The sequence below is a fragment of the Ostrea edulis genome, chromosome 2 (genome assembly GCF_947568905.1).
Source record: "Ostrea edulis chromosome 2, xbOstEdul1.1, whole genome shotgun sequence".
Taxonomy (NCBI): domain Eukaryota; kingdom Metazoa; phylum Mollusca; class Bivalvia; order Ostreida; family Ostreidae; genus Ostrea; species Ostrea edulis.
Window position 1 is genome coordinate 56244890 of NC_079165.1, and position 13378 is coordinate 56258267.

Sequence of the window (13378 nt, forward strand, 5' to 3'; positions counted from 1 at the left end):
ACAGCTTTAAAATTTCATTTTAGAAAGTGAGATGCCCAGCAGGCACCATATGCTTACCTGTCAGTGACAAAACAGCCAAATGTATTTGTAAGTGGATATTTTCTGTGACGTGGTTTTTCCAGTATTCTTGGAGTCTAACCTTCATGTTGTACCTATTTTAGAAAATAGAAACATTTAAAGAGTTCACAATACGTGAAAATATTTATTGTAAAGACTTGTGTATTATACTTAGAAATTGAAGTAATATTATAATGAGAGATTTCATCACCCATTTTTACTGTTGATGTTTTACAGCTGACAAAATACCACCCGTGATAAATGGTAACTTTGTGCCTGACTGCCTGGACGACGGACGTTTCGCGGAGATGCAGTGTCAGGGTTCCCTGTGTTGGTGTGTGAATGACATTGGTATTATGAAACCTAACACCATGAGAGTGGGCAAACCACCCTGCTACAGATCAGGTATACTGTGTTTAATTTTGATCTGAGGAATACAGCATTATTGAAAGTTCATGGAAATGTCTCACTATGAGTTATTTTGATTCCACATCTGCTCCCTTTTCTCTCTGTAGTTACAGGAGCGACTGGCATCTATGAAGTATCCAAAATCCCAGGTATTGGTTTAACTAGGTACCATTGAGTTGTAATATTCACACAAAAGTAAACTATGCATCATTGAGATGTAATATTGCAAATATTCATACAAAAGTAAGCTACATGTACATGTATATACTATTGAATTGTAGTATTTGCAAATTAAGACTTCTTATGTATTGGAGTTCATGTCACCAAAAGAATTTTCTTCATTCAATTGTTGTGCAAGATAGTCCCATTGCATTATAAATGACTAAATTTTCAGAATGTGCTGATGGCAGTGCTCCTGTGTTGTGTGATAAGAATGAATGTGAAACAAGAAAATGTGAAGGGCAGAATGATGTTACTTGTGTGGTTGACCCCTGTAACAAGTGCAAGGTCTCCTTTGTAGATGCCCAAAACAAGCCAGTCACCTGCAATGGTAACAATGTATTTGATATATGTATGTGTACCGGTATGGTAAATGTCAATTTAGTATTAAGATAATAAACAGAGAATTTGTGTACTTATATATATCTATATATATATATATATATATATATATAGAACTATCTTATTGTGGAGCTGTTTAGACCTGCAAATACAATGAAAGCCCTGTAACCAACCTTGGCATAACTTTTGAAGGGTTAGTGATAGAGCTTTCATTTTTAGGGTCAGCATCTGTCATCATCCATCATGTGGTAACAATTGAGCATTTTTAACTTCATCTTGATAACTACCATTCCAATTCTTTTCAAATTTGGTATGAAGCATCTTTGTGAATAAGGGGACATAAGTTGTAAATTTCAAGACTTCTGAATCCCTGGGGCCTTAGGGACGGGTAAAAAGCTGCCAAAAATTTATTGATTTTCAAAAATCTTCTCAACAACAGCACACCTGAAAGAAAAACTAAATACACGGTAATGTAGAGCAGGAAGGCTTCTACCAAAATTGTAAATTTCATGATCCCCAGGGTAGAGGTTCTGACTCGAGGGCAGTGCCAAACTCGGTATAAAGTGTTTATGTGTAAAACATTTTAAAAACCACCTTCTGTAATGCTATTGACACTGAATTGAAACTAAATGGATATTTAGAAAGAACAGATAGCTCTTTACCAAAATTGTAAATTTGATGATCCCAGGGGTAGGAGTTTTGGTATCAGGGTGGGGCCAAAATGGTCATTAATTAAATGTGTTAACAATTGAACATTTTTTTTACTTCTTGATAACTACCATTCCAACTATGTTCAAATTTGGTATGAAGAATCTGTGGGGTAAAGGGACATATGTTGTCAATTTTAGGACTCCTACATCCCTTGGGCCTTAGGGGTGGAGCAAAAATTGATTAATTTTCAAAAATCTTCTTTTGTACAACCACACATGTGTAAGAAAAACTAAATGCATAGTGATGTAGAGCAGGAAGGCCTCTACTAAAATTGTAAATTTCATGATCCCCAAGTTACAGGTTCTGACTCCAGGGCGGGGCCAAACTTGGTCTATAGTGTTTAAGTGTAAAACATTTAAATAACATCTTCTTTAGTGCTGTGGATACTAAATTGAAACTAGGTGGATATTTAGAAGGATCGGGTAGACCTTTACCAAATTAGTAAATTTCATGTAGTCAGACCAAAATGGTCATTGTGATTAAATGTCTTTATCATTTGAAAGACTTCTTTAATTCTGCTGATACTATATAAAAAGTAAGTGCATATTTAGGAAGAGCAGAAAAGTATGTACCAAAATATTGAATTTCACAACCCTGTTTTTAGAACAGGTCCTAAATAGTCATAGAGTGTTAATATAATATATATTATTGTGTAGAGCCTTTCATCAGTATAGGTACTTTTAGGGGCATTCATGTTTTTTCTAGGTCACCTGAGTCACCCAGGTGACCTATTGCCATTTAGTCTTCATCCGTCGTCGTGCATTGTCCTTGAACAATTTTACATTTTTATCCTCTTCTTGAAAATTATAAGGCCAATGGATACCATTTTTTGGTGTGAATCATCTCTAGCAAAAGAGGAATATAAATTGAGAAATTTATGAATTACCACCCCTTAGGCCTCTTGGGCAGGGCCAAATATATTTTAAAAAGCTCATATTTTCAAAACTCTTCTTCTATACTCCCACACATGTGGGTGAAAAACTAAATGTATGGTTATGATGTCCATGAAGCCCTCAATCAAAATTGTGAAATTTATGACCCCTGGGTCAGGGAGGGGTTCAGGCCCTAAGGCGGGGTAGTATGGCCATATAGTGAAGATGTATTGAATCTTAGAAAATCTTCTTCTCTACTCCTATATATACACTCTGTATCTGAAAAAAACTAAATGCATGATTATGATGTCCATGAAGTTCTCTACCAAAGTTACTCAATTCATTACTCCTGGGTCAGGAGTTCAGGCCCTAGGGTGGAACCAATATGACAATAAAGTAAATATGGACGAAAATTTGGAAATTTTCTTCTCTACTCTCATATGTAGTTGAGAAAAACTAAATGCATGATTATGATGTTCATGATGCTTTCTACATAAATTGTGAAATTCATGACTCCTGGGCCAGGGGTTCAGTCCCTTGGGCAGGACCAATATGGCCACATAATGAAAATATATTTTTATGCCCCGAAGATCGGGGGGGGGGGGGGGGGGGGGGGGCATATTGTTTTTGTCCTGTCTGTCATTCTGTAAATCTGTCATTCTGTCTGAAACTTTAACCTTGCTAATAACTTTGGAACAACAAGTGTTAGAGCTTTGATATTTCACATGAGTATTCTATATGACAAGAACTTTTCATGGGTACCAACATTTTTTACCCTTTGACCTTGGAGTTTGACCTACTTTTTGAAAACTTTAACCTTGTTAATAACTTTTGAACAGTAAGTGATATAGCTTTGATATTTCACATGATTATTCCTTGTGACAAGAACTTTCCGTGGGTATCATCATTTTTGACCTTGTGACCTCGACCTTGGAGTTTGACCTACTTTTTAAAAACTTTTACCTTGCCAATAACTTTTGAACAGTAAGAGCTAGAGATTTCATAGGAGTATTTCTTGTGACAAGACCTCTTTGTGGGTATCAACATTTTAAGACCTTTCCGTGGGTACCAATATTTTTGATCCTGTGACCTTGACCTTGGAGTTTGACCTACTTTTTGAAAACTTTAACCTTGCTAATAACTTTTGAACAGTAAGTGATAGAGCTTTGCTATTTCACATGAGTATTCCTTGTGACAAGACCTTTCCGTTGGTACTAAACTTTTTGACCTTGAGATTGACCTACTTTTAAAAAATTGACATTGGTCATAACTTCTAAATGGTAAATTATAGAGCTTTCATACTGGTACCAAGATATTTGTCTTTGTGACCTTGGCCATCTTCGGAATTGGCCATTATTGGGGGCATTTGTGTTTCACAAACACATCTCGTTTAAAAATTAGAGAATGACAAAGTGATTTATATGCTTCAAACTTCCATTTTTCCTTCTTCTGTAATTTAATAGGAATTGTATGTATTTTTAGGTCACCTGAGTAAACTCAGCTTGGCCTCTTGTTAATTATACTGCTGCTTAGATGTACAGAACTGGAAAATTATTATAGATTCATAGCCTAGTGATACTTTTAACTAATACTCAGGTGACTTGGTGACTGATAAAGTCTGTGTTCTTTTCATGTTTTTGTTTTGTTTATTTTAAGTTGATAAGTGTAGCCTTAAAATACCCATCTCCACATCACGAAATAAACAAGGATGTGGAAACCTGGTACAGCGCTGGGTGTACGATGCAAACAGTAAAAACTGTGAACATTTCCTGTTCTCTGCATGTGATGGAGAAGATCTGTATTACCAGAGCCAGTGGGAGTGTAGATCTAAATGTATTGGTAAGTTCAGGAAACAAGTTACACAACTTAGGGAAAGGGTATAATGAGATGCATTGTGAAATTCTTTTTGTTACAGTGGCTTAATTTTCATTGATTCATGGTCCATAATTTTATGTGTACATGTATTTGCATCCTTTGAAATGATATTTGGCATCATTTAACTTTGATTAATTTCTCCAAACAAAATTTTACATTCATACAGAACAGAGAAAATTCATTAAAGTAACTCCATGTATACTCGCAGTTTTATCTGATACAAGTTTTAAAAGTGAATTTATTTCCATTTATTAGAGTTTTAAAAACTGATAAATTATCAAATAAAATATATAGGTCATCACACTTTTTAAGATATAAGACATACATAAACAATCATATTTCACCGTCAGAAAATTGCAATTTTCCTTAAACAGCGTTATCAAAATTTCATGAAAACTGGTTATGATGATATAATAGCATTCATAACAATTTCATGAAACTATTTCTTCACAAAAATATACAAAATGTCTGTAAAAAATAAAGGAAATCTATCGCATAACAGACTTGATAAAGAAATCAATAAAAACAGAGTTATTGCCCTTGGATTCAATATTTTGAAACTACTGCATCAATGATTATTCATATATAACTTAAGGAAGTTGGCTCCTGAGCTTTTGAGTACAACTGCGCAGGATGCTACAACTAAGTATTCACTAGTTCAATACTGATCCCATTAGTGCAAATATATTACACGTCTATTGCTGAACCCTATCCAGTTGAAAATTTTTGTGTCAATTCAAATTCTGAAAGGGTTAGACAGGGACTATATTTTGTGGCGGAAGGATTCACTAATCAAAAAGTTCTAATTCTGCATGGTATTACAGTTTCTGTTTCATCCAATTTATCGTCTATTTTTATACCCCTATAGGTGTATTTCAGTTTTATAATTTATGATACAGGTAGTTGAGACTTGGAACTAGTTCAAATGTTGTAATTTATTAACTTGGTTGATATATTTTTCGAAACAAAACACCAATTCTTAAAAAAGTTTTAATTAATTTACTCGAAATTTTGTATAAAAATTCAGTATTTTCGCCAATATTTCATAAATTTGATCTTCAACCCCCACTTTTTAAAGTTGCATTTTGAACTGGAAGACCAGACCTTGAAAATTACGTAAAATTTTAGAAATTGACATTACTTCTAATATGTCCTTTGAAACTCTCAATTTTGATATCATGAAGTTTTTCGTATATCAAGTGCAAAAAGGTCATTATTTATTTCCTTTACTAGTATTAATTTCTTTTTTCATCCGTAGTGTTAGAGGATATGATTATGTATCTATTCTATGGAATGATTGATTTGTGTTGACACTAACAGAAAAGTGAAGTTTGATTGAATACATTTTAAGTGCAAAAAGGTCACGTTTAGAACACTATAGCTCAATAACAAGCGTTGCGACCCGTTTTTCTTTTTAATTTCCTAATTCTCCTTCAATGTAGGAATTAAAAATACACTTCCCAAAAAATTGACATTACTCCAAATGTCGGGTGCAAACCTCTTTAAGACTTTTGAAATAGTTTATTTTTTACAACAAATTTTACAATAACTGTTGGAAAAGACTCAAACGAAAATGTTCCTATCATGCATAAATCTAAATAAATCATTGATTTTGCAAAATCTGACGACATCACAGGAGGGTGGAATTACTTTTTAAGAAATTTAACAGCAGTTTAAGAGTGCTTGTGTCTTTGCTGAAGACTGTTAGTGAGGATTCATGTCTTCATGCAGGAGCTATCTGTAATGGAGGGGGACCCAAAAGTTGCAGCAGCAGTTGTACAGACCAGGTGTGCCATCGATTTCCTGCTGCTCAGTGTCAGATCCACCCTTGCACTTGTGAAGTGATCTTCTATGATCTGGTTTCCAATGTTCCAGTGGATTGTAAATCTGGTAATGTTTAAGAGTCGGTCTAGTGTACTGTTTTTCCATACAGACAAATGTCGCTGAAATTTGTATGAAGCAAGTCTAGTCTGTAATTTTTTTTTTCATTTATCATTATCTTTTGGCTTCCTTGTACAGTAACACCCCTTTGTCAGTTAAGAAGATCCCAGGAAAAACGTAAAGCCTTGATGAAAGAGATTGCTGGTTCAAAGGTATTGGAGTCAGTGCCTGTTTCAGTGTGTGATGATAGAGGCGAGTTTTCGCCACAACAGTGCAATTCAGCCACAAGTAGATGCTGGTGTGTGGATGGACTGGGGAACCATTTAAAGGGATCAGAGAGAAAGGTCACCAGCCCAGCTGAAGACCTTGGCTGCTGTAAGTACTTGTACTGGCGAGCTACTGTAAAATGATTTATTTCTTTGTGGTTTGAGATATGATTATTATACCCCCCGCAACAAGTTGTGGGGGGGGGGGGGGGGGGGGGGGGGGTATACTGGAATCGGATTGTCCGTCTGTCTGTCCGTCTGTAGACGCTATGGTTTCCAGGCTATAAAGCATTATCCTTTCCACCTACCGTCACCATATCATATATATGGACTACCCATGGGATGAAGATGTTCCCTATCGATTGTGGGGTCAAAGGTCAAGCGCTCTGGACATCGAAGTAGCAATATGGTTTTCGGGCTCTAAAGCGTTATCCTTTCCACCTACAGTCACCATATCTTACATATGGACTACCCATGGGATGAAGATGTTCCCTATCGATTTTGGGGTCAAAAGGTCAAAGGTCACGCGCACTGGACATCGAAGTAGCAATATGGTTCGGTTTGTCATGCCATTTGTTTTTTACACTCAGAAAAGAGGTAGTTTATACCTATTACCAACACCCTTTGGGAGATTGGGGTAAGCGGGGGGTATTCTTAGTGAGCATTGCTCACAGTACCTCTTGTTGGGAATTAATTTCGTGGTTGAAGAGCTGTTATTTTTTGTTGTTTTTCACTGTAATTATCTTGTTTAGGAAGGAATTGAATTTGTTAGTATGTCCATAGCATGAAAACCACGAATATTAACCCCCATGAAAATTCATGATTTTACAGGATATCTTTTTAAAGCAGCAAATGAAAATTCATTTAAGGGGATCGATGCCTTATGGTGTTTTATGATCGTATTTTGTGTTTTCCAGCTCAGAATAAAACTATGTCTGCCACAGTGTCTTTATTATTTAAAATGGATTATGATGTGCATGTCAAAGGGAAAGAAGATAAGCTTAAAAAGTAAGAAATTAGTGTGCTTGGTGAAAACCTATGCATACATGATTATATCTTATGTCATCAGGAAATGGGGAATCCTTTTACAAAAATAAACTTTGTAACTATTTGTATTTACATTTCCAATGCCTTTGGTATCTTTACAAATTGTAATGATAGCTCATTAATGTGCTCAGTTTGAACAATGCATGTATGAATCTTAATAAATATAGTACATCTAGATATTATTGAAATTCAAAATCTATTTCATGTGTTTAGGGTTGTCATGGACAATTTAAAGGAAATATCTCCCAAAATGATCCTGTACGTGAAGACTATTAAGGTGAATATCCAGACATTTTAAATCTGACTTAACAGGTTTTGAAGAAGAAAAAAAATCATGAAAATTGTTTTAATTTTGTGTTAGAAAGATTGATAGTGTTTTGATTGTATTTTTCTGTAGATAAGAAAAGGTAGTGTTTATGTTGATATTGAATTTGGACAAAAATCTGATGGATCAGATCCAATGGATGTTGGAAGCTTGGTAAATGTCCTGGAAAATGAGGTATATACATGTACTACAGTTAGGCTGAGAACAGTTTTTTTTTCCTTAAATGTTGAATATTTTTACTTACAAACCATCTGTGACTATTTTTGTTATCAAAATTTCAGAATTTGTTTGAATATGTATTAATGGAAGATTTTGTTTTTACTTTGAACATTTCATTTGAAAAAAAAATGTACTTGCAAAACTGAGTTTCTATTTTCACAGTCTGTGGTTCGTATGTTTACAATATATGTACAATTTAGGTACACCGTGGAATGGACATGAGATTTGAAGGTCAGACTATAACAGCTGAACCAGATACAATGACAAGATTTACTTTCCAAGCTCAGACATCAGGGGATGTGTTACAATCTCCCACAGCTGAAAAAGAGGAAAACCACTTAACAACTGTAGTGGTTGTCGTTGTCATCTGCATTGTTGCATTAATAGCCATAGTGGTATTTATAGTGGTAAGTTAATCAACAGACAGAATATGTGCAGATATCTCAGAAATGATGTGTTTAAAGAAAAAGAAATTTTATGACTTTTAAAAGAAATAATACACATACATAATAATGTATTTCATGGAAAATATTATTTTTTCTCAGATTCGAAAGAGGAAAAATCAGCAAAACAAGGAATTTACAACTTTAAGTCGCAGTGTAAGCAATATCTGTTGTTTACTACCGGTAGTATATACACCACTACATTTGTATACAGAATGAGTTCCCTTGAGATACTCCTTGAATGTCATTAATCATGGCTTCCTTATAACAGAATGGACAGATTTCTTTCGTATCAATCATCATTGGAAATAAAGAAAATATTTGACCTGATGTATTGAAAATAATGTCATTCCCTTTGAAATTTGTTTTCAGTCACTTTGCCTGCTCAATTGTTTAGACTGGTTTTCTTCACAGGATGCTGAAAGTCCACCAATGAAACAAAACTCTGTATACTACCATAACCAGGCTTGTGACAGGAAGTGATCACCCACAGGATGTCACCACTCTAAAGAAATCCAGGAAATGCTCAGAAATCCATTTTGATTTAGGACCACCACTGAAATCATTTTGTTTTTTAACCATTCATGTGCTAGCATATTTGTTAGAGTTTGTTGTTAATGTCCATTTGGTATACTTTTGGAGGTTGAATATACATGTATGTTGTCATGTAGGATTTAGAGTATATTATTATATATGACATTATTAAAATAGTCCATAAGTAAAAATCCAGAAAATACATTGTAATTTGTCTTCTTGGGATGTGATGCAATGTTGTGCCTGTAAATACTATCCAGCACCAAACATGGAATACCTGTACAAGTGTAATCAGAGTGCAAACCTCTGTCAGGCTTCAGAAATCAGTCCTGAAGGTCAGTCGTAGCAGAAATCAGTCCTGAAGGTCAGTCGTAGCATTTCGTAAAATCTTGCATAGAGCACTCCAATAAAGAGAACCTAAATACTGTACACCAACTTTTATTCACGACGACTTTATTTCACGATTTACCAGTCATAAGCTGGTTTGTGGCAACTAATTTTCGCGACCAAGATTATCTTAAACATACAAGAAATATTAAAGGTTTGGTTCACAGCGAGAAATATTCGCGATGAAGAGGTTCTTGTAAACCTCGCGAAAATTTCTCGCATGTGAATAAAAGTTGGTTTACAGTATAACTCTGGCAGACGTAGAAATACTGTACAATCAGGTTTTATATGAAGGATATAATATGTATATATAACTTACACTTTTCTCAATGCGAAGCCTGTCCAGTCTAAACAAATCTTGCTGTATATACAATGTATAATGTGATGCAGATTCAGGTTTAAAAGTGCAAACTTTATACTACAGAACAATTTTCTAAATATGGAGATTCAGCCATCAAAGTGCAATCTCTACACCAATGAAGTAATTTCTTAATATGCATACATATTCAATGAAGATTTGCTATATTCATTTTTTCTGTGAGCTTTATGATATTGTAAACTTGTCTAAATAAGTGTTATGTTATACGTGTAGGTTATGTAGCTTTTCTATTTTTGTATCCTTTAGATTATTTTCTCTGCTCTCATTGTCTGAATACAAATGTGATTAGTCGTGTGGATATGGAAAATATCGCCAAAATAATTACCTCAATTGTAAAAAGAAATGGTGCTATTTAAAAGAAATAAACACTTTCAGTACATAGTTGTTGGCTAACAAATGTGCAGAATCTCATTCAATCTTTTTATTGGCATGTAAAAAAAAAAATGCAGTTTTTATATAAATTATAATCATATCACTGTTACAACAAAAAAAACACATTAAAATTTTAAAAGAAAGTATTTCATCGTTGTCATTTGTGTAAGTGTAGTTTCTTTGTATTTCATAATTATTTTTTTTACATGTACAGGCTAAACACAACAGGTTTATTGGCTCCTAAGTGGACAATTTTAATTTTCCTTTATGCTCACCAACTAAAAGCAAGAGGCCCATTGGCCACATCACTCACCTGAGTCACTTGTGACTTGTTGTTCAGAACACATGTACTTATGATTTTTAAAATAATTTTTATCAATCTTTAATCCCGTGAAAATTTTTGACCTCATATTGTGACCTCAAGCTAGCCCCAAAGGATCATGACATAACTACAAATGAATTCACATAACACAGGTATGCCTCAACATCAGTATGACTAACATGACCTTGTTGTTCAGGTTAAAACAAAGTCACAAGGTCATGCATCATGGCATGAAATGAAAGGGTGGTTGGTTGGTTGCATGTTGTTTAACGTCCCACTTGAGAATTTTTCACTCATATGGGAATGTCACCATTGCTGGTGAAGGGCTGGAAAATTTAGGCCTATGCTCTGCACTTATGGCCTTTGAGAAGGGAGGGATCTTTATCGTGCCACACCTGCTGTGACACAGAGCCTTAGTTTTTGCAGTTTCATCTGAAGGACCACCCCATTTAGTTGCCCCTTGCGAAAGCAAAGGGTAAGCCCTACCTTGAATAGTTCCAAAGATATTTAACTGGTTACATTTTCTTACAAGTAGGTCATAGTGTGAAATGAAAGGTCTTGCCATAAGAAATCAGTATACAAAGTACGAAAGGTCTAACTTGAATAGTTCAGGATATATTGAATAGGTCAGACTTTTAAAAAGTAGGTCCAACTCAAGGTCAAAAGTTCAAACTTCACGGAATGCATTTTAACAAGGTCTTACCATTAAGAATCTATATACAAAATATGAAAGCCCTACCTTTGATAGTTTAGGAGATATTGAATTGGTCAGAGTTTGTTCAGAAGTAAACTCCAAGGTCAAAAGATAAAATACTATTGTATCACAGGGTCTTGCCATAAAGAATCTATATACAAAATATGAAAGCCTTAACTAAAATAGTAACAGGTCAAGGTCACAAGATCACACACCATTGCATGAAAGGTCTTGCAGTAAAAAAAAAAAGCATATACAAAATATAATAGCCCTAGTTTATATAGTTCAAGAGATTTTTTTTTTTAAATATATACATGTATCAGCATATGTAAACTTTGATCCCCTATTGTGGCCCCACCCTACCTCCGGGAATTATGATCTGAATAAACTTAAAATCTACAATGTGTCAGGAAGCTTTCATATAAATTTCAACTTAGTGGTTCTTGAGAACAAGATTTTTCCTGCATATCAGCATATAAAACTTTGATTCCCTATTGTGGCCCCGCCCTTTCCCAAGGAACAATGATTTGAACAAACTTGAATCTGCTCTGATAGGAAGCTTTTATGTAAATTTCTACCATGATCTGAACAAATATATATTTGCATGTAAAACTTTGATCCCCTCTTGTGGCCCCACCGTCACACACACACACACACACACCACCCTCCTCCCCTCCGGGGTGTGATTTTAACAAACTGAAATCTGTACTATTTTGGGAAGCGAAAATATTAAAAGTTTACAGACGTAAGACGGACAACATGTGATCAGAAACCTTCGACTCAGGTGAGCTAAAAAGGTGTATCCCGTACTTGGATTTTGCATGGTAAGTTACATGCATCTAAGTTGTGCAAAAGTGGAGAAGAATTTAAAATACATGATGAAGAAATAAACTTTATTTTTGAAAATACGCGCGAATATAAACTGCAACGCTTCACGCCACAATACTTAAGGGGGTACTTTACATCGTCATGATGGCTGACTTCCTTTAAAAACATGGATGAAAAAATCAATATTGGCAATATTTGACTTTTCCTTTTCAACTTAGATTCCTAGCTCAGTAGGTTAGCATACCGACTGCTGAACTGTAGGTTGCAGGTTCGAGTCCAGCAGGGGGTTTTTTAAAAAAATTCAGATTACCTTCTAATAAAACTATTTTTTGACAAAATAAAGTAAATTTGAAAACTTTCAACTTCAAAATATTGCTGTACATATCCTCCACTTTTCATCTACATCAAGTTTCTCTGGTGTAGCATACCTCCTTAACACACTTCATGAAAAGTGCTGATGTGAAACGTTCACCCTTGTTACGGCACGTTTGGTCGCCCCGGCACGTTCAGTTGCCTGGTGACGATACGTGCGGCACGTTTGGTCGCCCCGGCACGTTCATTTGCCTGGTGACGATACGTGCGGCACGTTTGATCGCCGACGACCATTCGTGCCACACATTTGGTCACCGACAACCAAGCATGCCGCACGTATCGTCGCCAGGCGATGGAATGTGCCGTGATGGTGGACACGAGTGGTCGTCAATTTCAGGCCATACCCGAGCACGAATGGTCGCCACCCAAGCCTCCATCCCAAATCCCATCTTTGCTTTTGTTTTGCAATAAAGGTGTGTTCATTCGTTCGTGCGTGTCTGTGAATATTTGAGTGACGGTGTGCGCATGTATGTGTGCATGTGTTTGTATGTATGTGCGTGTATGTGTGATCATTCATGTGTAATAGAGTTTGTTTTGTATAACACGCGCACACACTTGCACACCTTTGTGACACAAGTCAAGCACGATACAAAGCAAACAACCCAAAACAAGGGTATTTTTGGATGAAATTTGATGTGAATTTATTTTGCAAACACACAAGTGGCAACATTTTAGGAACATAATGCTCTAGCATACAACCATCCTTATGATATGCCATTTTTACATTTATTCCACTTTAAAGATAATCTCATTAATTTAAACGTTATAAGATATCTTGTAAAAGTTTTAAGATATCTTATAAAAGTTATGAGATATTTTATAAAA

At 35.2% G+C, this 13378-nt stretch overlaps 1 protein-coding gene across 1 annotated transcript in view; it reads left to right on the forward strand.

The window, feature by feature from the left end:
• LOC125679215 (papilin-like) overlaps positions 1 to 10483 on the forward strand; it is a 58584-nt gene extending 48101 nt beyond the window's left edge. Inside the window, exons 30-42 of the mRNA XM_056154514.1 lie at positions 24 to 87; positions 295 to 462; positions 573 to 614; positions 860 to 1015; positions 4266 to 4448; positions 6216 to 6374; positions 6504 to 6740; positions 7549 to 7639; positions 7892 to 7955; positions 8076 to 8177; positions 8423 to 8629; positions 8768 to 8821; positions 9080 to 10483. Coding sequence (XP_056010489.1) covers positions 24 to 87; positions 295 to 462; positions 573 to 614; positions 860 to 1015; positions 4266 to 4448; positions 6216 to 6374; positions 6504 to 6740; positions 7549 to 7639; positions 7892 to 7955; positions 8076 to 8177; positions 8423 to 8629; positions 8768 to 8821; positions 9080 to 9148 — 1596 coding nt within the window. The 3' untranslated portion in view covers positions 9149 to 10483. The remainder of the gene's footprint in view (positions 1 to 23; positions 88 to 294; positions 463 to 572; positions 615 to 859; positions 1016 to 4265; positions 4449 to 6215; positions 6375 to 6503; positions 6741 to 7548; positions 7640 to 7891; positions 7956 to 8075; positions 8178 to 8422; positions 8630 to 8767; positions 8822 to 9079) is intronic.
• The last annotated feature ends 2895 nt before the right edge of the window (positions 10484 to 13378 follow it).